This window comes from Chenopodium album, chromosome 19, assembly GCF_948465745.1.
Source record: "Chenopodium album chromosome 19, dcCheAlbu1.1, whole genome shotgun sequence".
Taxonomy (NCBI): Eukaryota; Viridiplantae; Streptophyta; class Magnoliopsida; order Caryophyllales; family Amaranthaceae; genus Chenopodium; species Chenopodium album.
This window is the reverse complement of record NC_137852.1, coordinates 3,637,971-3,663,493: the sequence shown is the minus strand read 5'-3', so window position 1 is coordinate 3,663,493 and position 25,523 is coordinate 3,637,971. Positions and strand designations below refer to the sequence as shown.

The 25,523-nt window shown below is 34.1% G+C and overlaps 3 protein-coding genes and 1 pseudogene across 5 annotated transcripts; 2 read left to right on the top strand and 2 right to left on the bottom strand.

Moving 5' to 3' along the window:
- Window positions 1-2,179: 2,179 nt before the first annotated feature.
- Window positions 2,180-3,380, top strand: LOC145596150 (LOB domain-containing protein 17-like). The gene is made up of 2 exons (XM_081652574.1): window positions 2,180-2,458; window positions 2,946-3,380. Exons 1-2 carry the CDS (start codon window positions 2,180-2,182, stop codon window positions 3,378-3,380), a joined length of 714 nt encoding a protein of 237 aa, XP_081508700.1.
- Window positions 3,381-7,131: 3,751 nt separating this feature from the next.
- Window positions 7,132-8,896, bottom strand: LOC145595112 (AT-hook motif nuclear-localized protein 15 pseudogene; annotated as a pseudogene). The gene is made up of 2 exons (XR_014102914.1): window positions 8,807-8,896; window positions 7,132-8,497 (listed from the first exon to the last, which is right to left on the bottom strand). The product of XR_014102914.1 is annotated as an AT-hook motif nuclear-localized protein 15 pseudogene (transcript).
- Window positions 8,897-12,607: 3,711 nt separating this feature from the next.
- Window positions 12,608-16,102, top strand: LOC145595113 (thylakoid lumenal 15 kDa protein 1, chloroplastic-like). The gene is made up of 9 exons (XM_081651475.1): window positions 12,608-12,810; window positions 12,900-13,040; window positions 13,127-13,222; window positions 13,334-13,406; window positions 14,314-14,375; window positions 14,641-14,722; window positions 14,805-14,865; window positions 14,956-15,014; window positions 15,207-16,102. The coding sequence occupies exons 1-8, from the start codon at window positions 12,694-12,696 to the stop codon at window positions 15,005-15,007; spliced, it is 684 nt and encodes a 227-aa protein (XP_081507601.1). The 5' UTR covers window positions 12,608-12,693; the 3' UTR covers window positions 15,008-15,014; window positions 15,207-16,102.
- A 1,352-nt stretch (window positions 16,103-17,454) lies between these two features.
- LOC145595154 (uncharacterized) lies at window positions 17,455-23,154 on the bottom strand. 2 transcript variants are annotated; one of them, XM_081651523.1, is made up of 4 exons: window positions 22,148-23,154; window positions 19,095-19,640; window positions 18,461-18,567; window positions 17,455-17,720 (listed from the first exon to the last, which is right to left on the bottom strand). In XM_081651523.1, the coding sequence occupies exons 1-3, from the start codon at window positions 23,003-23,005 to the stop codon at window positions 18,463-18,465; spliced, it is 1,509 nt and encodes a 502-aa protein (XP_081507649.1). In that variant the 5' UTR covers window positions 23,006-23,154; the 3' UTR covers window positions 17,455-17,720; window positions 18,461-18,462. The 2 variants fall into 2 exon arrangements, with proteins under 2 accessions (XP_081507649.1, XP_081507650.1); XM_081651524.1 differs by lacking the exon at window positions 17,455-17,720 and adding an exon at window positions 18,173-18,303.
- Window positions 23,155-25,523: the final 2,369 nt, after the last annotated feature.

Below are 25,523 nucleotides of genomic sequence, written 5' to 3'. Positions count from 1 at the left end.
AAAATTACGACGGAATTTTCCGTCGGAATTTACAATTTCCGACGGAATTATAGTCCGTCGGAAAATTACGACGGAATTTTCCGTCGGAAAATTACAATTTCCGACGGAATTATAGTCCGTCGGAAAATTACGACGGAATTTTCCGTCGGAAAATTACAATTTTCGACGGAATTTTCCGTCGGAAAATAATTAAAAAAATTATACTTAAACTCCCAAACCCTAAAGCAGCCCCTTCCCCCTTTGTTATTTCCGCCTCTCTTTCTCTCTCTAAGTTTTTGCTCTCTCCTTCTCTCTCTCCCCTCCTTCGTTCCCCCCTTTCTCAGTCTCCTCTTCTCCTTCTTCTCCTTCGTTCTCCCCTCTTCTCTTCTCCTTCTTTCTCCCCTCTTCTCTTCTCCTTCTCTTTCCTTTCTTCTTCTCTTCACCGCCCTTTCTCTCTCCTTCGTTTCTTTTCTCTTCACCTACATCAAATAACGACAACAACAACGAGATTCGCAACAACACGCCACCACCAACCGACAACAACAACCGCAACAACACACCACCACCAACATCAATCGCGCGCAACACACCACCAACAACATCAATCGCGCCCAACAACCACCGTCTTTTTTGGTAGATCTTGTGTTAATTTAGGATAGATTCGTAGATCTAGTTTATTTTATATGTTATTGTAATGATAAATTGTAAATTTAAATAGATAATTGTATATTTATATAGTTGATTTAATTTTTGTTGATTAAACATCGTTTTATTTTATGAAATTTTGATTAAATATGTAGATCTACTGGTTTTGTGTGTTATTTCTTGCTTTAGTCGTGTAATTTTTTTTTTTTGGGGTTAATTTACGGTTTTTGGGGGTATTTTATGGTTTTTGGGGCTAATTTTTTGTTGTGGTGGTGTCGGTGGTGGTATATGGTGGTGGGATAGGGTCGGTGGTGGTGTGTGGTGGTGTGGGTTGTGGTTGGGTCCGGATGGGGGAAAGACTGGTGGTGTTGGGTGGTGGTGTGTGGTTGTGGTTGGGTCTGGATGGGGGGAAGACTGGTGGTGTGGGGTGGTGGTGTATGGTTGTGGTTGGGTCTAGATGGGGGGGACTGGTGGTGTGGGGTGGTGGGTGGCTGTTTTTTTTTGTTTTTTTGAAACATTTTTACGACCGAATTTCCGTCGAAAAATTCCGGCGGATTATATTCCGTCGAAAAATTCCGGCGGATTATATTCCGTCGGAATTTTCCGACGGATTTTCACCGGCCTGAAAATCCCTGCCGACGATATTCCGTCCGTCGTAAATTCCGTCGTAAATAAGGTTTACGACGGAAATTCCGTCGTAAAATGGCCATTTTCCTACGAAGGATTTTCCGACAACCTTTTACGACGGAATTCCGTCGTAAACCTTATTTACGACGGATTTGACTTATTTTACGACGAAATTTTTCCGTCGTAATTAAGCTGTTTTCTTGTAGTGAAACAAGATAATCAAGTACTTTTTGATGATGATTGCTAAGTATAAGGAGAAGCCCACAAATTGACCCTTGAATAAAGAAAAATATATATTGTACTCATTTCAATTCTAAAAGGGATATCATAAAATAAAAAAAATCTGACTAACTATTAATAATAAACATTAAGTTTTATACAAATCATACAATTAGTATATATGGTTATATATGCTGATTGTCATAAGCAAATAACCAATCACAATGTTGATTACGCAACTAATTTCCATTAAGCACTTAACACACTAAAACATATTGTAGTGGTACCTTTTTAAATGGGTTAATTGTATTTATTAAGCAAACCTACCAAATTGAGCAAGTAGTGCAAAATTTTATTAGGGCTTTTTTAGCATAGAAAAATTTATCAAAATGCATGTTGCCATCAAAAGAATAACAAACATGTAGCCCATGAAGGTGACCTAAAAGAGGTTAACTTTTAAAATAAAGTAAGTATTGTCTAACCCTTAATTAATTTAGCTATTAGAAGAAAGATTAGCTTAATAAGCTTCTAAAATGAGCACTATAAAAGGCAATCCATGGTTGTCCAAATTTAACAAAATTATTAAGAGAACACATTTACTAAGAGTTAAAGCATCAAACAAAAACACACAAAAAAAGGTGGATTTGAGTAAAAAGATTAGAAAAGTTATTAGCAAAGTATAGTAAAAACTGTGTAATTAAGGAGGAAAATGACAGGAGTTAGTACATCTTGTGGAGCATGCAAATTTCTGAGGAGAAAATGTACAATAGAATGTGTTTTTGCACCTTATTTTAGCTATGATGAGGCAGTTGCTCATTTTGCAGCTGTTCACAAAGTATTTGGGGCAAGTAATGTTTCAAGGTTGCTTCATCATCTTCCTGAACACTTTAGGGGTGAAGCTGCCTTAACCATCTCTTTCGAAGCAATCGCTCGAATGAGAGATCCTGTTTATGGTTGTGTTGCCTATATTCATGCCCTTCAACAAGAGGTTTGCTTTCCTATTTAGTTATAAATCTTCTTTCACTTAACCTAGCTTCTAAAGAAATTTCAATATTATACTACTACAAGAGTACACAAGCTATATGTAGGCAAATCATTGCAAATTGAATTGATATTTAGTGTGCTTCAACATTAATGTTTTCCATCATACTATGTTTCATTTTATCTGACCACTTAACTAACTTTACCATTTTATTTCATATGAAATTTTACAACATTCTTATATATACGATTCTATTTGTGGGCTTAAAGGATCAATGTGGTAGTACTTAGCTTAAAATATCCATGCATTGACCAACATTTCCTAAAATTCTTGTAAGCACGCACAACCAAATTAAAACAATATATACATATAGAATGAACTAATTAAGCAGCAAGCAAGCATGATGTTTATACTAGCTTAGTATCATTATACAGATACTATCTTGATTCAATCGCGGCGAGAGGCTAATATTGTACCATGAATAACACTGCAGGTAGCAACTTTACAAGAGGAGATAGAAGTTCTAGGCAACCAAATGGTGAATACCATGAGCATTGGAATTACTAGTGATTGTGAAGGTTCTCAAGCAACCAACAACAATCCACTTACCTATGATTCATCACCCTTATTATGTTCACAAGAATATGATCAAATCATGAACAATTTACCAGAAGATTGGAACACTACTAGTACAAATTATCAAGTGGAAGCAGTCATACATGCAGAAAATAATGGATCATCATGTAGCACCCAAATGATGTTGAACAACAATCATATGATGAACTTATTCCCAGGACAAACTCTTTTTGGTATTACTGATACTGGATATGGGCCCCAAGAATGTCTTCTAGAAGGGTTACTTAACCCTGAAACTTTTGATAATTCTACTCTTTTTGGCTGCTTATCTCATACTCCCTCAATCCAATAGTTATAACTGCTATGCTTTATTTGAGTCATGTTAAATAGTTAAATTTTAGCTAGCTAACTGGTAGCGAAATGACCCTGTTACACACTTACTTTATCGACTACATACGGAGTAGGATATTAGATAAGGTAAGAATATATACTTGGGTGATTCGCCGTCTTTTAGCTAACTAAAATTTAGTTGTTGAGAGGTTTTTTATTTTATGAATACTCTCTCTATTTAACAATTTTTCAACCTTGGTATCTACTCTGGAACGGAAAGTCCAGTTATATAGCGGAGTTGGTGCTTATAAGTTATAAGTAATTAGTTGCTAGTGTGTATAAAAGCACAGTGTGTTTGCTTCAAACTGATATTAGAAGGTTCATTAATTAGTCTCTTTTTATCCACTTATATTGCTACATTATATTAGTATATGTACATAACCTTACTATATATCTTTGGTGTAAACTTTGCTGGATATATTAATCATAATAATGAAATTATGTATGGTAGCTGATTTGGAATATGACCCCACCCTAAGCCGATTTCAATATTATTAAATAATGTAGTCATGTATGTAGATACAAGTTGTGCACGAATATAATAAGATTATATTTGTATAAAAATTATAGTGAGAGATGCAAATGATACTTTGTGACACATAGAAACTCATGAATTAGTGATAAATCACAATTCAATACGGGTACAAAATAAATAGATTGAATATTAATCCACCAATAAAAAAAATACTTAAGCCTTTTTTTTTTTTTTTTTTTTGATGAGAACTTAAGCCATTTGAGTTGCAAACATTTATAGGTATACTCCCACAGTTCCTCCCAAATTAAATTACATGGTCACAAACTTGACTAAAAAGTAGAAACATAATTATGTGAAATTATGGAATCTTATAAGGTTAATCTTATAACACTACGATGTTCCTTTCTATTCATTTGCATTTAACAGGATATATATGTTCAAAGTTGTGTCTTAAGATTTATTCTGATTATCATTATTCCACTTACTTAAGGATAAATAAATTCTAATAAGCTCCTTTAGGAAATAATAAGAGCTATCCAAGATCAACTTGCAAATAAAACAAGCTATGGAGTATACTAAGTTTCTTTCAGAAAATTTAAGATATGGTCATATTGATGAAAATTAGGTTATGAAAGCATGGTTAGTGATTGCAAACAAGTGTCTCTTATATTTTACGAGTATTTGAAATGAAAGGGTATTATTAAACTATTTTATTTTATTTTTTTGACTCATAGGGTATTATTAAACTAAAAAAATAAAAAGGCAAACAAGAACCGTCTTTTCTTAAAATGAAAAGGAGTTACTTATTCATATATATAGTCGAAACGATAAAATGTTACGACTCTAAAACACTACAATTCTTTTCTTTGCTATTCTGTTTCTTGTAAAAAAAAATTCCAAGGTGGAAAAACACTAATTTTGATTTTGGGAGTTTGAATTACTACCTCCGTAAACTTTTAATTGCAACTTTGGTGGATTATTTGTAAGATATAAAATATTCCAAAGTTACAACTAAAAGTTCAGGGCATCAATGACAAAGGGATGAACAAATATCTTGTGACTGGGCGCACCAAAATTGTTTCTGAGTTGGATAACATATGTTCAACTTATTTTGACAATATCATAATAATAATCATGTTTATCAAGAATATTAGTACAAAAGCCCAATGCATCTTTCCAAGTAAGACAAACTTAACCACGATTATTAACGGGCCCCTGATAATCAAAGTCTCATTGAGGCTAACAAAGTTAAAGCAAAATAATACATCACGAGTAAAATTTTAATCTTAAGCTTAACCTACTCCGTTATCAAGTTTTTGGATCCTTGTACTTGCAATACCAATTACTCTATATATGATTCAAGGAAAAGGTGTTATATTGTACTACTAAAGTACTTATTATTAATTTTAAAGACGGCTTAATAACGTGGTCTTAATTTTTCAGTATGAGTTAAATAAACCCTAATTCGATACATTAAGAATGTAGAATAATACCAAAGACAATGTGAAACGGTTAATAAGCATATAATTAGGCTTTTTTTTTGTTTTTTTCCTTTTTATAGATCTTGCTAACGAACAACCCCGGACGTTAGATAATCCTCTACTTTACAATATTAATACCTTCCATTGCCATCAGCCCATCACAAACCTAGCTAGTTCCATTCTTATATCACAGTGGAAAATTTTGCAGGCCTAAAACCACCCAACCATACCCTCTTTGAGCAGAGGCAGGAAGGTTGTCCACCGGCCACAGCCACTGCACCGGCCGCCATGGTGGGCAATGACATTCGGGAGTTAGACAATCGTCAAAACAAAGTTAACAGTAGCTAGTAGCAGTAATGGAGCTGCTAGAAGCTGAGTTTTCCCTTGTATATTAACATAAAGCTAAATTCACTTTCTTGATTCCTTTCCTCTTATTTCAGTTTCCTAATTATTCCTTTCTTCTACGGAGTATCTAAATGCAACTCAGACAATTCTTGTCAGAGAGAAGCTAGACACTTAGGGCAAGTACGTGTACGACTGTACGAACCTCGTGGTGATGTTGCTGCAACTTCAATTCTGTCAATTTTATGGTACAAAAAGAGAACTAAGGATGACCAAGACAACTACCATCCTCCTTATTCTTAACTTCAAAATCAATTTTCAAAGGACAAAAGACATCACCTTTAACAATATCCTTTGTAATATCCTTAATTCTTCCTAGTACAATCAATTTAATCCTAGAAACCCTTCAATCTAGCAATCAAGACTAATTACAACAGTATTTCCTAAAACCATTTCACTTCATCACACGGCAAATGGATATCACTCTAGAACCCTAGTACAGTTATTACACTTAAGAATGCTTAACTTAACTTCACATCGGCTAATTTCATCCTTAAATACATATATCTACTAAAACTGGAAGTTTCAACTAGTTTGGAACTTATTTGATTGCAGAAGTTCAGTACATATAACTTGCAACATGCATACAAGTAGTCACCCAAACATAGAATTATAGTTTCATCTTCGTCTCCAGACTCTCCACTAAACACATACACACAAAACTCTTCTTTCATGTTCTCGTGTGTATAATTTAAAACTTTAATGAAGTATTTTGCAATCTAAATGGTTCAATGACATTCATTTAATCCATTATCATCCTCCTCATGTACAAGATTTTGAAGCTAAAAGGGGCTAGGCTGAGTAAGTTACTCTTCTATCATCATACCTAAGGCCTTCAACCTAATCAACATCAACCTTAATTTCAGGTCTCTCCCATAAAATACAGTAAAGTATTACGATTTTTTTTTTCCTGCGAAACCTTAAAATCTTATTACTAAAACAGTACGAGTACTACCTAAGCTTAATGATGCCCTCTTTAAGGAAAAGAATTGATGTAACTTAGTTCTAGAACCACACTCACTCACTGGTAACTGATGAGACATCACAATTAACAACATTGAAAGATGCTTTGACAAATATAGCAAAAAATACAGTGGCAGAACAAAAATTAACGATTGAAGACGGATTAAAATGATGATGTGAAATATCAATTGTCTCTTCAATCTCATGAACTACCATTGAATGCTGAACTATACTGCATAATATACTCGTATCGACGAGAATAGGAAAGAATAAACATTAATTACTAACATTCTATGTATTCATCTTGGTAGCTTGATTAAGATGCAAACTAGATCAGTAGATATCAATATCCACAACAAAGCTAGCAAACATTACAACTGAATAACTATGACTTCAAAACGAACAAACTAATTAATCAATCTCGAAGAACTATGAAAAAACTGTTAATATCACAAAGATCATCAAACTGAGTTCTCTAACATACACCTAATTAATAATCAATCCGCTAGCAGCTGCTACCATTAAAAGGATAAAAAGAAGTCCTAATCTGCTAATTTTCCACTGAAATCCTAGCTAATTCTTACAAGAGCTAACCACAAATTTAAGCATGCACTCCTAATTCTTTTGACAAAATGTTGTTAGTCCACCCCAAAGCTAACAATATCAACCACAAAATTCAAAATTTCTCGCCCTTCATAATTCCCTCATTAATAAGAAGGGGGAGGGCGAGGAGGAGGACCCCAAAACATATCATGAGGCATCTGACCATTTGGAAGCAAATTAGGAGGCATATTAAATATAGGCATTGGCATTGAAGACGTACTTTGATCACCTGCCGGGGCTGCGGCTCCTGCAGCTGCAGCTGCTGCTGCTGCACCCCCTCCTGCTACCAACCCACTTCCACTCCCATGTGACTGCTGAGATGCTGAACCGCCAGCACTTGCAGCCCCCACCTGCTGAATTGCTTCGGGCTGCGTTCCTCCTGCCTCCGCACCGTTCCCCTCAGGTCCTGCAGCATTGGACTCCTGGTCTTCAACTGGGAGCCGTTCATATGTAGCATTGCTAAAAGTAGCAGCAATAACCAACACAGGACCTGATGCCACAAGAGGCCCAACAACACCACCCCCAACAACCTGCCCTTGCCCACCAGCCAAATAAACCGTCAACCCGGTCGCTCCAGGTGGTGATGGGGACGGGAGAAACGCCCCCGAAAGAGAAAGAATCTCAAACCGTCCATGAAGTGTAACAACACCACCTGGAGCAGCCGGTTGGCGTAGTGTCACATTGGTAACAATCCCACTCCCGCTCAGCACCGACACACCCCGGTGTCGGCGCTGAGCAAAATTAGCCAAACTATCAGCAATATCAGCACCAGTACTAATCTCCAAAACATGACTCCTCAAAGCATTAGGACTTTCTTTAGTAATAACAATTGGAGGTTTAGGCTTATTCTTAGACCCTGGTGGTCTACCTCTAGGTCTCCTACCACTACTACCACCACTATTTCCACCACTCCCAAATTCCACCATTTCAAACCCGCCTCCGCCACCGCCGCCACTACTAAAATCATGATTATCCTCAGACTCCTGATTATTCTCCCGGCTATCGTCCGAATCCGGGTTCGGGTTTCCATTGTTACCATCAACATTATCCGGGTTCGGGTTTTCAGACTTTGATTGATCAGAAGACATGTGTTCAACTCCCCTCATAGCTACATTACCAGCCCACCATCTGTTTGCCATTTTTTTTTTTGTTTTGCTGGTAAAAAAATCAACAAACCCACACCAATATTACACCAAACAAAATAATATACAGTGTATTTCCTAAATTAATTTTTTGTTTTGATTTTCTAATGTCTATTCTTTTGAAATTCTTACCAAACAAAAAAAAACAAAATTGACAAGAACTTGTAAATGGTCAAGAAAAGTGGAGCCAACTTTTGTTTGATTTGGTAAATTGGGTTTTGTCAAAGACTTAAAAAAGCTGTAAGTTGTTACTTGTTAGTTGAGAATGCATTGAATTGAAATTTGATTCCCAAAAACCCTCTCTTTATTTTCTCTCTCTTACCTTGATTCTAGTGTTTTTGCTGCTTTTGAGTCAAAATACCGAAAGCAATACAAGCAACTTCTACTTCAAATTTCAAATTCTTCATCCCTTCCACCTGAAAAATTAAAACCAAGAAATACAAATGCTAATTAAGATAAGAAATCAATAATATCAACAATAATCAAATAATATTTAATCTTAATAACACAACAAAAAAAAAAATTAAATAAAAAACAGGAATTAAACAAAACCCACCTCAGAAAATCTGAAACTCTGACATGCAAACTCAAGGGAGTTAAGAACAACTCCAAAGATGAAATCTTTCGAACGAGGGGAGTCAAAAAAGCTCTTTTTTTTCTAAATTTTTTTTTTTTTTTTTGGATTTATAATACTATAAAATTTAAAGATGACCCACAAATTAAAAATTAATTTTTTTTTTTTTATTTTTAATTTCTTCTACCTCAATCAATCTAAAATATTCTGTACCTTGTTCTACTCTAAACTCTGAAGAAAAGAAATCGTAGAGAGAAAAGATAACAAAAGCGGTTAGTGGGTATACGGCTGAATTGCTGTTGTGAAGAAAGAAAGGGCAAAAGCGAGAAGAGAGAGAAAAATAAAAAGAAGGGTTAGTTTTAGGAATTCCAAGAAGGGAAGGATTCTTATGTTTTTCTTCTTGTTCTTACCCTTTCTGTATGTGGGTGGGGTTCCTCCTCTCTTTAATTTTTTAGGGTCTTGTTTTTATTTTGTCCTTGCAAATCTTGTTTTCCCTCCTTGTATTATGTGTCGTAACTTCAAAGGACAATTTATTAAAGTTACTAGATTTTGTCCCTATGTAATTAATTTAGCTAGTTAAGATTGACCCGACTTGATCTAATTGACTCGTATTCAAAATTTTGAATTTGACTCTAACCGAATTGACCGAACTCAATATCGTATTTGAGCTAAAGCTGATATGTTATCGCTATAATTGGTTATATACGTACTTAAAATCTAATCAGACACGACAAAATTCTGGTAACTTCAATCGGACTCAATATTATATTTGGGCTAAACTGATATGTTTTAGACATAATTGGTTTTTGTATGTATTTAAATTTAATTAAATATAACCATAATCTAGTAACTTTAATAATTTCAAAGTAATACTTGAACATTCAAAATTACCAAAGAAGTCTAGGGATACCGTTTAGGATTTCTATTTGCCAATGAGGACAAGAGTATGGGCATAGGTTGAGCCTGCAAGACAAGAATTTATGACAAGCAAAGCCTAGGCACAACCCACTAATTTATTTATATATCGAGCTGGCGTTTTCAAAAGGAAAACTCTTTAATACAGTACACGTGTTATGCTACCGGTCCCTAAAATAATGTTGGTTGTATATAAACAAGCAATTTATATTTGCTCAAATCATTAGTTTAAAATGATGTCCATTTATAGATCGTCCATTAACATAAAACTAGGCTACATCATATCATCATCAGGTCATATCGGTTCCGCCCATGATCAACTCTATGAACGCCACGGTATATATATTTCCTTTTAGGTTCTTTTAAATGTTCCTGTAAATTCTGTGATAAACAAGTTTCCTGTAGGAAAAGCAAGCATGTTGAAGGGTCCCATTAATCAGCCGGCGCAAGATAAGGATTTCCATCCCCAGGGCCCAGGGGTTCTAATATTGAATACTGGGGAAATTCAACAGTTTCTAGTTTTCATATGTGCCCCTTTTTTCTAAAAATGGTTTTCCTTTTCTTACCTCTTTTAAACTTGTTGGATCCAAGTGTTCAACCTACAACAAGTAAATTTTATCTACTGTAAGTTTTAAATCTAATCGTACATATTTCATGAAATGAATTAAAAAAGATCTCAGATACAACTATAATTTTCCTTTAAAGATTTATTATCGAAACAGGTCAAAAAGCATAATTAGCTTACACGTATTATTTAAGGTAAAAAGAACAAAGCCTCAAAATAAGGTGAGTGGCCCGGAGCGGTTCAACTTCCAAAGGGAAGCGGAGGCCGGTGAGTCTCAAGTTCCAATTCGAAGGGGGAGCTAGCAAGCTGGACCCTGGAGAGATGGTGGGGCAATGTGCAACGTGCGCATGAGATGAAGAAAGAACAAGTACCGACAAGAAATAACAAAAACATGCACAGTAATTAACATAATAACACTAGAATTTGAATTTGCACTATGTTTAAACAGTATGCAGCAATAGGCTACCAAAATAGCACCGCATGTATGAGATCGAGCACCACCTAGAAAGTTACAAGCAGCAGCAGCTGTTGTTTACTAGTCATACATTTACATTGGATTTGTGGGTGGGTGGGTGGGTGGGATTATTGGTATGGGTGTAGCAGAATAGAGGAACCCACCAGCTTTGCGCAAAGTAACTATTGCGGCTCCCAAGGTCACCTCCCCTTGCATCCATTCTCCTTCTCTTTCTTTTCCCTCTATTTATTCATCTACATGGATTATTATTCCAGGAGTTTTTCATTATTTATTAATAATAATAATAATAATAATAATAATTAATTGTGTTCTTGTGTTAATCGTGGGTTTTTCTTCAATTATATTCTTTCATTAAAAATGTACAAGTAATAATTTATTCATCTTGCTCTTCTTTATTTTGCATATGCTCTCTTTTTTAGTTTCAATTGCATCAACCTTGTTGGTTAATAAATACAAATCTCTAACTACTATCTAAACTTGAATAGTTGAATTGTATAAAAAAATTTACTTTACGACGTCTTATATATCAAGTATGGGAGCATGATGGTCCATCAGTAGTTGTGTTACATAAACTCGTTTTAAAGGCTTTTATTTATTCATAAAATAAAAGATACCCTGTAATATATACAAGTAACTAAGTAAGTAATACTCATAGTAGAGTATAATATATCCATCAGTTAAGACCATGTTTTGGATACGCCGATCCAATTCATTGGTATCTCACATTAGTTAGCATCAACAAATGTGTAATAAATAATCTAATGAAAATTTTTCAACACCTTAATGCATGGGATCCCACACACATAATTGGTGATTAGATTATCTCTTGCTATGCTAGATTGCTAGGCTGATCTCCAACATTATTATTTTCAAAATAGTCATATATCACATTCTTAAATCTTTAGAGATATAAATAAGCCTTTTTTTTTTTTTTAAAGGAGAGATATAAATAAGCCTATTATACTTTTAAATCAACTTTTATGACCAAGAGAGACACTTTTTAAATTAGTTGTTACATTCACTCTAATTTTGAGAAAACTAGGTTTTTTAAATTTAATGGTAATTGAAATTCAAATATAGAAGTCTCTATAAAGTACCTAGGCAAATTAATAATTCTACAAAATTCATTAAAAAAAAATTAAGAAAAAAAAGAAGAAGAAGAAAACTTAATAAAGTAAAGTTTAGGAGGAAAATTTTCTTCCAGATTAAACTGTATTTTAGTATAGGTATATATTTTTTATAATTGATTTGAAATTACATACTGTATTATATAACCTTCGAGCTTTAATAAATTGTTTTTATTTTTCTAGACCCAAAAATACAAAGCACGAGATATTTTCAATGAATCCCATGAGACCCTAGGAGACCATGTAGGTAGTTGAAGAATCACGAAGAGCCCTAAGAGTTAAGGTCTGGCTAAGTGGTTTGAGTCTATCATATATTTATAAAAAAAAAAAAAATATACTGGTATATATCTTTATAAAATCCTACAGCCAAAAAAAAAAAAAAAAAAAACCAATTATCCAATAAGGCAATAATCCAAAACTTAAAAAAAAAAAAAAAAAAAAAAAAAAAAAAAAAAAAAAAAAGAAAAAAGAAGAAGAAAAAGAAAATCCAGATGATGTAGAGCAACTCACAGAGAAAGGCAGAAAGGTGTGGACTTGGTTATTGACAACAGCAATGGCAGCACTGAATGTCTCCTTCACTCTCAAATTCCCACATAAATCTTTTCTCTCTCCTCCTAAACCTCTTCTCACCTCTTCTCTCTCTTCCCCACTTCATCATCCTCCTCACAATGTAAGACATTTTTCTTTCCCAATTATCAAACATTTTCAGTTTTTTCACCCTAATTTAGCTTAACTTTTCTGGGTTTTATTCATTAACAGGAGCTTCAAAAACTACAAGCATCAATTAATAACAAGAATGGGTTTTTATTACCAATTCTGGAAAACCCAATTGCTTCTGCAAGTTTTGCTCTTCTTCTCTCTGCTTCACTTTGCTTCTCTGACCCTGCTCTTGCTTTCAAGGTATCTAATTTTCTGCATTTTTCATCTCTTTATTTTTTTTTATTATCTGAATTTAATTTAATTTAATTTTGGGAAAATTAAAATAGGGTGGAGGGCCATATGGGCAAGGAGTAACAAGAGGTCAAGATTTATCTGGGAAGGATTTTAGTGGACAGACCTTAATTAAGCAAGACTTCAAAACGGTTCGTTTAATCCCTGTTTTTTTTTTTGGGTTAATTTTGTTGTTGTTTTGATTATTAATTATAGGCACCCTTAATTATAATGGGTTTTCTGCGAATTGAATCTTGATGCAGTCAATTTTGCGAATGGCTAATTTTAAGGGAGCTAAATTGTTGGGTGCTAGCTTTTTTGATGCAGATTTAACAGGTGTATTTTTTATCCACTTATATATGCTCGTTTGTTCTGTAAATGTTTTTGTAATCCTTAATTGTATAGTATAAGTAGAATGTGGCTATTCCTAGTTTTGATCAGAATGTGTTATTTGACAATGCATATTAAAGTTGCAATCGTTGTTGACAAAATGAGAAATATAAGGCCTTTTGTAGAAGTAGCTTGTGTAAGATAGATAATCATCATAAATGATAAAATCTAGAGCTTATTAAGTTGTAATAGTCGATAATCAAGATTTTTAGGGCTTTCAAGAAGTAGCTGTGTATTCAATGATAAGCATTACTAGTAAAAATCAACTGAAATGATGTGAATTTAAGGAAAATCCTAAGATATATATATACCATTTGTGAATTTAGAGTAGGATTTGGTGAAGTGTTTCCTTAAGAAATTACTCAGTAATTTGTTAATATGGAGTGCTAGATGCGAGTTACTAGACTTGGGTAAAGGTAGAGGAAAATTCAATATGCAAAGGATTGCAAACTACTCGATAGTAAGGATGTTCTCGGATTCTTTTAATGTATATGGGATTATTAATTAGGTGATGTAACCATGCAAGAGTGAATATGATGTGTAATTGTGTATGAATAGTTAGGGTTTAAGTTGGCTCAAGTTTGGGGGAATTTTAATGGCCCATGGTATGTAAGACACAATATGAAGAGCCTGAACTTTTCTTTGATAACAATAAGCATCCTTGGATTGCCCACTGAATCTATTCTAACTTGATACAATGAAGTTCATAGAGTTGCTCATGGGTCCTCTTCTCTATCACAATGTAACGTAGCTTTGTAAATGATTGCCATGACTTATATTGTTCCTGGCTTTCTGCTGGACATGCATAACCTGTATGTGAATGTTATAATATTGGTTCTGTCTGGTTCTGTAGGGGCTGATCTTTCAGATGCTGATCTGAGAGGGGCCGACTTTTCCCTGGCAAATGTGACCAAGGTAAACCTCCGACTTAATTTGTTGTTAACATGCTGTGAAGACGTTTTTGTAATTGAGATACTACATCTCAGACCAAAAGCTTATGCATTTCCTAATAGTAGTACAATTGATTTTGTTCTTACGACATGACTATTTTGTATTTTAACCTATGGTAAATGATAGTGATCTACAGCAATGCACAACAAATCCATTTCAATACTAGATAATGGCCTTAAACATAGTAGTGATTTCAAATGTTTTAAATACTTCCATTGTTATTTTGCAGGCGAATTTAACCAATGCTAACTTGGAAGGTGCTCTAACCACTGGGAATACATCATTTAGAGGATCAGTCATCACAGGAGCTGGTATACACATTTAATTCTTTCATTTTAGATGCATTTTTTTTTGTTTCTCCTGAAAGACAGGCTAATTATAATCACCAAACAGATTTTACTGATGTGCCTTTGAGAGATGATCAACGAGAATATCTTTGCAAAGTTGCTGATGGGTGAGATAATTTTTTACCAATTTAGTAATTTGTACAATTTTCTTCATCTCGCTGTAGTGGTGACCTTAAGAAGCCTGTCTTTATTTTTAGGGTAAATCCAACAACAGGAAATGACACAAAAGAAACACTATTTTGCAAATAGATTCCAGGTATGTATACTTGTTAATTCTTAATTGTATTTTTGTATTGTGTGGATCATACTCTATGGGCTAGTAACTAGCACTAAAAAGTCAAAGAAACCTTTGTATTTCAAGATTCATAGTGGCTAACCATTTTGAAGCTTAGACTGCATTTCATGGTGCAGGAATTTTCTTTATTAGTACTTACATGGTTTCTTTCAGGTTTAGCCCTGTCAAATATGGATCATGTATGTTAAAGTTTGGGCATGCATCTCCGGAGATCAATTCTGATTTTTACATATAACATCTGGAAGTTTCGATTATTCACTAGACACGGGAAAAAGTTGCAAGATACCAACTGAAGGTGAATTTAGTTATAAATCATGTAATTGTATTGATTTAAAATGTAAACAAGCTACTATCAGGAGCTCAGAAACTGTATTCTTTGACAGAATTATTACACTGTAAAGAATTTACTAAAAAGAGACAGAAAACCTATTGGAGAGTTTCGGCTCCTTTCCATATTACAATAATGGATACTTAATTCATAAAAAGAAAAAAGCTATTATTTGGTGGCGAAAGGCCGGAAGCTAATGGAGTAGCTGAGCTCAATTGTTCATGCCAGTGGCGTTCTTGACAGCTTCAGCAGCACCCCCTGCCTTGGCCATCATTTGTGAACCAGCCTGCATTAGAAATTGTGTATCGTTATTTTTTTCATAATAAATTGATAATAATGGTCATTTAAAACATAAGCATATGCGAAGCCAAACCTCTTGGACTGATTCCTTAGCAGACTGGAGCATGCCACCGGCTTGGCTGGTCTTTTCACTGGCGATGTCTGAAGCCTGGCTAGACTTTTCGCTGGCCATGTCTGATACCTGGCTGGTCTTTTCTCCGGCCTTTTCTGACATCTGGCTGGTCTTTTCTGACATCTGGTTGCTCATTTCTCCGGCCTTCTCTGACATCTGGTTGGTCTTTTCCTGTAATTGGAGAAAGAAATGATAAATCAGTTTTCTATTTTCCTGTAATTGAGGATTCGACTGCAAGAATGGTTTCAATTATCATGAACTAGGGTGACATTGTATGAATGAATGTAATGCAGTAAAATTATTAACAAAGTCTGATATTTGAGATGCTTGAAATCTGATTTACAAGCTTATAATTTCTTGAGCGAGTGCCAGCTGCATTAGAGGCATTCATAGTTAAAAATAGATGCTTTGTCGTGCAGTACTCGCTCAGGAGGAAAACATTTTCAGACATCCATATTATGGATGTGTGAATAACATCAAGTGAAAAGGCGAAACATCATAGCAAATTACCTCAGCCTGGGCCTTGGCCTCTCCGGCGTTGAAGCTAGCGTTCTGGGAGTTACTCATGTTGGATATTGCTGAAAGTAATGTAGAAGAAAGTGTGTATGCAGAAGATTAATGAGATAGAGAAGTATGTAATTGCTGATGTTAAAGAACAATTAACTTGCACTATTTATAATGTTTGGAGATCCGCTTTCTACTTAACATGTGTTTTGCAATCCGGAATTTTATTTTAGCCACAATTATATTTTACAGCAAGAATTGAGGAGATTTTGACTCATTCTGCTTTTCTCTAGAATTTGTGGTTTTAACTTACTGAAAGAAAATGGAGGTGGTTGCGTTCAACTCAAATTGACAATCACAAATACCCTGATATAATTGCTTGGTTTTAGTTAAAAAATGCAAAAAAATTTCACCCATAATTTTACCCCTTATAAAAGGTGTACATTGTTACACTTATCATCGTAGTCTCATGACTCTCATCATTTGAAATACTTTGTACTCGTATATGAGGTATATCATAAGACATCCATGTTTTTGAAAAAATGAATTTTGACTTCCAGTTTATTTTAAAGTAATACTTCGTATATCGTTAAAAAAAACATTTACACAGGAGGGTTTCGTATTTGAAGTTAGCAAAACCATATGAAGATGTTTCTAACAATATGGTTTCATAATATCTACCAATATCTAAAGTGGGGCTTGGTTTATAGTAGTATAATGAAGAAGATGCTATATAGTTTACCTAGCTTCGTGGAGCTTCAGTCTTCATTTCAAAGGTGAACACGGGGTTAGAGTTTGTTAAGGAGAAAACAGACTCATAGAAGCCTGGTGTCACATTTATCAATATTCGCAAACAAATTTGGCAAGCAAGAATAATGACGAAGAAATTAGGTGCATTCTATTCTCTTAATTTTCAATTATTTAGAGCTTATTAGACTTCATGAAGACTTATTATAGTTTAAAGTGAACTTAGATAGCCATTATGTGTCCTTAATAAGTTGAACTTTTGTGAATTTGTGCTTCTTGAACTTATTACAGTAGAATTTATCAAAACTTTACGGCCTTAGTAAGCATAAACATCAAAAAACTGCAACTAGATAATTAACAGCTTTATTACTTCAGAAAGAAAATATTACAAACATGTCAACTGTCTGAGGACTCCAGGCTGTGTTCTGTATAGTTCATTGTAGGCTGATGTCGCTGAAGGCGAACATGAAGGGTTACATTTACATACCTACACAGACGATCTTCTAAGCAGAGAAAAAATAGCTATCTGTGTGGAGTATTTGTGTACATAAACTAACTCTAATCTACTCCTAGTATAAGAAAAGAAAAAAGATAAAGCGGAGGAGAGTGCTCCTTCCTTTCTCTTCTATTTATAAACTTCGGTGCAGCCTTAAATAGAGCCGAACCTCCACATTACCTGAAAATTCAAAGAATTACAATTAAATCAACCATTTTGTTCTTTCCTGCTATCCCATGAGATTACACTTGTATAAACAAGCATCTAGTTACCAGGCCAGGAATCCCTTTGCTTTCTAGCATGATAAACTTTAAATATTCGATCTAAGAGGAGCTGATCTGAATCCTGAATAGCAGGATGCCAGGACATGACATCGATAATCAACAACACTGACTACGTATTGCACTAATGTAGAACCATGAAGTGTTTCGTAATGCAAGGGCTAATTAATTTCTTTTGGAATCAGTTCATCAGCTTTTCCTGCCATAATCTGACCCAAATTTACTGACATTATCAGCATATCATAGTATCCTGCTCCCACTAATGCTTTTTCTTCATCACTTTCAGTTTTCTTTCAAGTTAAGGTGCAGACAATCCATTAATCATCGACAGATTCAAGACTCCAATGAGCACAGAATAAAAAGAATTACTTCAAATAATGCAGGAAGGCAGTCATCCAGATTAAAATTTAGTATCTCCATTCGCATGGCATGATTGCATTTTATATAATCATATCTTTAACTAAGTGGAAAAACCATTCAGCCTGTAAATGTGCACAAACCCAACCTCACAAAGTCAACTCCTAGATCAAAACATTTTTGTATAATACTAATGCAGTAATGCTGTCTAAAATGTACAATTAATCGACTAACATATCTAAAATGAAATTAAAAGAAAGAAAGAAAAAGCTATAAGCTAACCTTCACATAGTGATAGTTTCCCTCGGCTTACAGCTTCTAATCATTATTCGCATGTTACTGTACACAGTCGGGCTGTTTCTAATCTGGCAGCACTCCCTTCGTGGTGCCTGTTCATGCAATCGTATTAAACTTGTTTGTACACATAACTTAATTTAACCTTAAAGTTACACTGTATATTCCCTCAACATATGTACCACATTAAACAGAATAGATGCATTCTCATGGTCATGAAGCAGGGCATCAACTCTAATGACCAGACATATAATAAATTAATAACGAAAAAATACGTCACAGGGGCAGACCTATATGGTCAGTAATGTAAGATGCTGCTAAAACTTTTTTAAGCTACCAAAATCAAGGAAAAAACAGATTTTTTTCAAAGATAAAACATATTGTTCTACGAAGTACATTAATTTAGACTGATATAGAAAGCCCAGGTGTTGTTAAAATACGTCTCACAATAGAAGTCTTAGTCCCCCATTTAAATAATTCTAAGTCTATGGCTGCAAAGTCATACCATCATACCTCATTGCTGAAACTATGGTCAGTTGCTCAAATACTCAAAACTCAGTAGCAAAATGCACAACAGATAGATAATCAATGGAAGCAAAATTCTTCTTCTAAGTAAACAAACCTTCATCCACTTCTCAGGGCCCGTCTTTGAAGCAGAAATTGTTATATTATCCACTGACAGTGCATTCTTGTAAGCTGGTTGCTCACATTCTTTTCCATCAGCAGCAGTAGCCCTCTTATAAGTACTTACGGTTTCACCTTCACCAACCTCCTTAACTTGGTCCAGGAAATAAATGATAGGCCTCTCACAAGGATCATCCTTCATGGGACGGGTATTGAACACAAAAGGTCCATCACTAGAACTGCGCCAGGTACGAAATGTCTGCAGAGGTATACTGAGGACCTTGGATGATACAAGGGAAGGATATAACTGCACAGTATAGCCCCACGATACGGATACTGACCATTTACGGCTGTGATCATAGCAGAAACTCTGCTGAATGGCAAGATCAGGATCAACATGGTATGCATGCAACAGCTTTCTTAGAGAGTCCAACTGATTTTCACCAGGAAACAAGGGCTTTGCACCAAGAAGATGGTGTAATGACACCAAGGGAGCCACAGGATGTGCAGCTAAAAGACCATAGACGTCTCCTCTGATGTCAAGCTAAGCAAAAAAACAAATGAAAACTATAATAATCAAAATTAAAAGACATTCTTCTTATAACAAAAACAAAATACTTATATGCATCAATCAGATTATCAAGGTGGTATTGTTTTCATCATCCTATTAATAAGGAGTAACATAGGTTGTAACTTGTTACAGCATACAATAGCCCACATCAAATTGTATTTTGTTTCACAAAATTAACATCCTATGCTCTTTTTTCATCCAAAAACATCTACCAAGAGACTAAGACCAATTTACTGGTATGCCCGCCAAAGATTATGTAAGTATTAAAAATACATTGCTCCATAGAGTCCCTACAATAGTTCACAGTTGTCTAAGCAAAACACTTGTCCTTTTAACTTCAGGAACAAATAAAGGATTAAAAAAATATATATATTAGAATAATTTCTTTTCTTAGTCCACCTAATCCGGAGCAATTTCCTACTACTATTTCAAAATAAGAGTATAGAAATCATAACCAAAAGGAACTTGACTAGGTCCACATGAAATTATACCATAGTACAAGGTGTTATAATTTTGACAGGCAATAACAGTACAAGAACACCTGAAAGCAACAAAAGTTTGCCACTCAAAAAGATAGAGACTTGTTGATAGCACTAGTAGTAATTTAAAAGGAATTAATAAATAAACACCACCGTCTAAAGTGGATCACCAAAATAAGTGAAATGCTATGAAAGTGGATTAGGTGTTTTTAAAGGGACAGACACGCACGCACATACACACACTAATTAAGAAGGCCATTGGTTTTGGCACTATCACATTAAAAACCTTCCCTTAAAACACACCAAACCATGTCACTAACTCACAGGTTGTAGAAAGTATGTATGTAAAGTATTTCTTAAGGCTGTTAAAGGTTATGAAATCATTTATTAATTTATACTTTAATAGTCAAAGTTAGCAAAATTAGATTTGAAAATTAAGGCTTCATAAGGAGAAGGAAAAATATACATCTTAAAGTTTGGCTTGTAGCATTTTATCATTTTGTTTTAAAAACAACCAACTTCTGCACTTTGTATTAAAATTCATGCTATAAGCTAACTAAACTACTAATATCATCAAAAGGTCAAATAAACAAAGTGATCATGCCTATTTAAAATAGTTTAATCATGCCATAAAATCCCAAAGCCTATAACTTAGTTAAAATAATTAATACGAGTACGAAGTATGCTGTGTTTCCTATCTACCTTTCCAAGATAGCTGGTTAAAAATTCTTATCTTCTGTCATTTTAAAATGTTAGAGTTAGTACTATGTGAGTAGATCTAACCATATACACTGGACAATTGGACAACTGGTTGGAAATACAAAAACGCCGCATGTGCTCCTCGACACTTGGCGATGATTAACATTGTTTGGTGAGCAACTTCCTTCAGTCCTTCACTTTAAAACTCATTCCGGCTCGAAAAGAATTGTCACATTATCACTCCGTCATTCAAATTACGCAATCAAAGCGACTATTAATTAAGGATAGATAAAGTACAAGTTTATTGATTAGCTAAAATTAATGGACATGTGAGTAATTTCGATAAAGAAAAAGAATCTCAGTAAAACAATATCAATTGGGCAAAATGATCAATAGGGTGGACCAAATGTGTATATTCTCCATTCATTTTTGTTTCATTTGGGGTAAAATAAATTACTGTCTAAGAAATTTAGTACATATAATAAATATCTTTGCCAGAATTTCATGATTCTACAGTCAAATTATATCACAAGCAGACTATGCAGTTCACACATTAGAGACTGACAGACTGCCTACCTTAAGAATACGGTACAACTTTTCAAATCAACGATACACAACTCCATAATAGACACTCGTTATCTTTAACCCGTTTTTTAAAACGTCATTAGTGCATCAAAAACGACATAATACAATTACTAAGGTTTTGTTCACTTCAACTCGTTCACATACACCGTACTTGATATTTTTCACTAATAATCTACTTAAACAACAAAAATCAGTCTAAATCAGCACATAGCTCAAGCCCTCAAATCCTCTACACTAGCATTTACTTAATATGTTGAAAAAGCTTCAATTTCTCGTAGATGTAATTAATGAAGTCATCACCAAACTAACAAGTAGACTCCTAGACATCATACATTACAAGTGTTTAATGGCCTAAATTGGCAACTCGGCAACCCCAACACGTGGAACATTCCCCACAAAGTCTGATTGTTTGTCCAACACCCAGAATTTATGAACATGAATCTATCTAAGCCATACACACAGTCTTCAATTTTAGAAACTATAACTCCCGTTTCACTCCATTCTTGAATGACAACATGCCCAGATTGTTCACAGTAATAACACCTCGTCCAAATTTAGTTATCACATTACTTACTTTAAATTACGCAATCAACGTGACAAATAATCCCGGATACAACATTTTTTAAGTAGTATATAGAATTTCAAAGTTGAATTTAAGTCATAATTAGTCAATTTAAACCAGGAAAAAAATAAAAAATAATAACTAAAATAACTTACCTGATGAAAGCCAGGTTCTTTAGTTAGAGGAACACCAAGTTCAGCAACACAAGCAGATACTTTTTCATCAGACCCATAAAAATTATGATATCTCTTAATACATCCATCCAAAATCCTCACCAATTCACAAGCTAAACCATAGCTCACCGCAAAACCACCCCCACCAAACGCAGTTCCATACCCATGCATCACATTTTGCTCAACACTCTCGCTCGATCCCCCGATATAGTACATTTCGCGGTGATCGTACTTTGACAGCACCTTCACGAGGTTCTCCGTAAAGAACACCGTGTCGTCGTCCCCCATCACGAACCACCTCACCCCGGGCAACCCGACATCGAAGCTTTCCTTCAGTATCCGAGCCATTCGATCGGAGTTCAAATGGTCATTTCGAGTCGGGCCGAATTCCAATTCGGCCCGACTCGAAACCCGGTACGGAGGAAAGCTTCCCGGGGTGATCTTAGGAGGATGATCATCCAACCAGACGAACCCACGAGTAGTGTTGGGGTCCCACCATAGCTGGGAGTACTCTCGTCGGGCCTCCCATGTCTTGGCAGACCCACCAAGCCCGAACATTATATGGGTCATCCGGGTCGGGCCAGGGTCCGGGCTCGACAAATTGCAGGAATAATGTGATGAATAAAATGTAGAAGAAGAAGGGATGACAGCGGAGAGAGATGAGAAAATGCGAGTAGGAGAAGGAGGGAGAGCGGTGAGTAAGGCGGTGAGGGCAAAAATGGAAATAATTAAGAGAAGAGAGAGAAGTAAGGTGGATTTAATTAAGCGAAAGAGGTGATTTTCATGGGGTTTATTTTCTGGGTTTGAAGAGTTTTTCATGGTGTTGTTGTTTTGATTCATTTTGATTGAGTTTCTGGGAATTTGAATTTTGGAGTTGCAGAGATAAAAGGAAGAAGAAGAAGGGTAAAAGAGGAAGAGAAAGGTACGTTTTTTTTGTTTTTGAAGGTTTAGGAAAGTGAGTTGTGTTTGTTTGTGTGGTTTCTTTTCATTTTTTTTTTGTTTTTCAAAAAAGATGGAAACAACTCAAACTAAACAAGAGATTTTTGATGTCGGTCAAACTTTGGTCACAAAAAGTCAACTAGAAAATTTTGAAATATTTTTGTGAGGTTGATCAATGAAATTAGTAAAGTGGGGACATTTGAGAGAACTATGCAGTATGTTGTATTTATATGGCTTCCACAAGACCACAATAATAACATAGGAATATTTGAGATTTGAGATTTGAGATCAATGAGATATGATAGTGGTAATCAAATCTTGTTCGATTTTCAATCTATAAGCTTCGAAAGGATAATGTGTTTCTATGATTTTAACTTCCTTCTTAGATTTTGGATTTACCCATAGCAAAAATTTATAAAGTGTAAAATTATCGTTGGAATCATAAGTATTTTGGTGTTTTCGAATCTAGAGATTTGATAATGTTTAGTAACACAAGTAAACTATGCATATATTAATATGTATACTCTAATCTCCTAGCTTGATAACTATCAGGAAAAAAATCTCCTAATTTGGTAAATCAATAGGGTTCATATTCATATTATGCATGATTCTTTCATTATTATGAACATTTCTTGGTGAAATTATCCATAGAGATATGTACCTAACACGCTAATTGCAAAGATAATGATTGATTTTGTACCAAACATACAATATTTATTTTCATTTACTTAAACTACCGATTAATTCACTTTAATGACAACCATAAAAATCTAATATATATATATATATATATAAAGGGGAGTTTTTTCCCGAGATTTTAGAGAGTCATGTAGGATCTAATTTTCTTAGCGCGCCACGTAGGATTATAGATCTTAATAGTAGCCAATTAAATAAGAGATTATTAATTTTTTTTAGAATTAAATAATTCAAATGCCACGTAAGCAAAATTAGCGAATGAGATTTTTAAGTTTAAATTAATTAAATATTAAATATTATCTTTTTTTCTTTTTTTTGAAAGAAAAATATTATCTTTTAATATTAGGTATATATTTAAAGGGGAGTTTTTTTCCGAGATTTTAAAGAGCCACGTAGGATCTAATTTTCTCAGCACGCCACGTAGGATTATAGATCTTAATAGTAGCCAATTAAATAAGAGATTATTAATTTCTTTTAGAATTAAATAATTCAAATGCCACGAAAGCAAAATTGGCGAATGAGATTTTTAAGTTTAAATTAATTAAATATTAAATATTAAATATTATATTTTAATATTAGAAATTTTTATCTAAATATATAACAAATTTTAGCTCATAAATAAATAACAATAAAAATAAAAAAAAAAAATTCAAACAAACCGTGCATCGCACGGGCTTCATCTAGTTATAAGTATTAAAACACAGTACAAAATATGAAAATATATATTATTATGACTGTAGGTTGTATGTGACGTAGCTGATGACTAAATGGTATGACGCAAGTACATTTCTATGTATAAAATTTTCCTTTAATTGTTAACAATATTTAAACTGGATCATTACTAAACATTGGAAGAATGAAATTAAATTTTGGATACATTGATGCATATAACCCTCAGCTTGTCAACCTTGAGAGTTGCTACCTATAAACAATTAAACATTTAATATACATTTTTTAAAAATTGACGCATAACAAAATCATACATTCAAATCCGTTTGATTAATGTTTAAATCTTCACTTAAATATTTTAGCAATAATCTACTAATTACTTCATATATTATACTTTGAATCTTGAATTGTATACTTTATACAAAGTACTCGAAGTTTTTTTTTTTTATTATTATTTGTTTATTTATTTTTTTTATACGTAGCTTAATCATTTGGAGCCTTGTTTCCTACCTATCCTAATTTGGGTCAAGTAGATCCAAGTGCATAACACTTGCACTATTCCTAGTAAAGTCTCAAGAAATTTTTTGTCAAGGCATCTAAATGGTTTATGGTAAATAAACACAAAAGTATTAAGTAGATATTTGAAAGACATGAAAATGTATTTGAGCATCAAATGGGTTCACTTTATCCTATGAAATTAAAAAGTCCCACTTTTTGTCAAGGCATCTAAATGTATAATGCTGGGTTGGCCTACTTTACTTTATTCCATTATTATTATCGTATTGTGTGGGCTTTGATCCAAATAGCGGTCGCTCTATGCGCGTCGTTTCATGGGCCTTATAGTCCAACAATACTCTTCATTTTACACATACGTGACATTTCATGTCATTTTTTTTTGAAACATTTCATGTCATTTTGTAACAGGAGAAAAACCAATTTCCACTAAATTATTGTTAATTTGTTATCATCAATTAGCTTAGCTATTGATAATTGTTTATAATTAAGTATTCCCTATATTTCAAAAGCGAAATCTATACAAAAGGTGGTTTGGTTG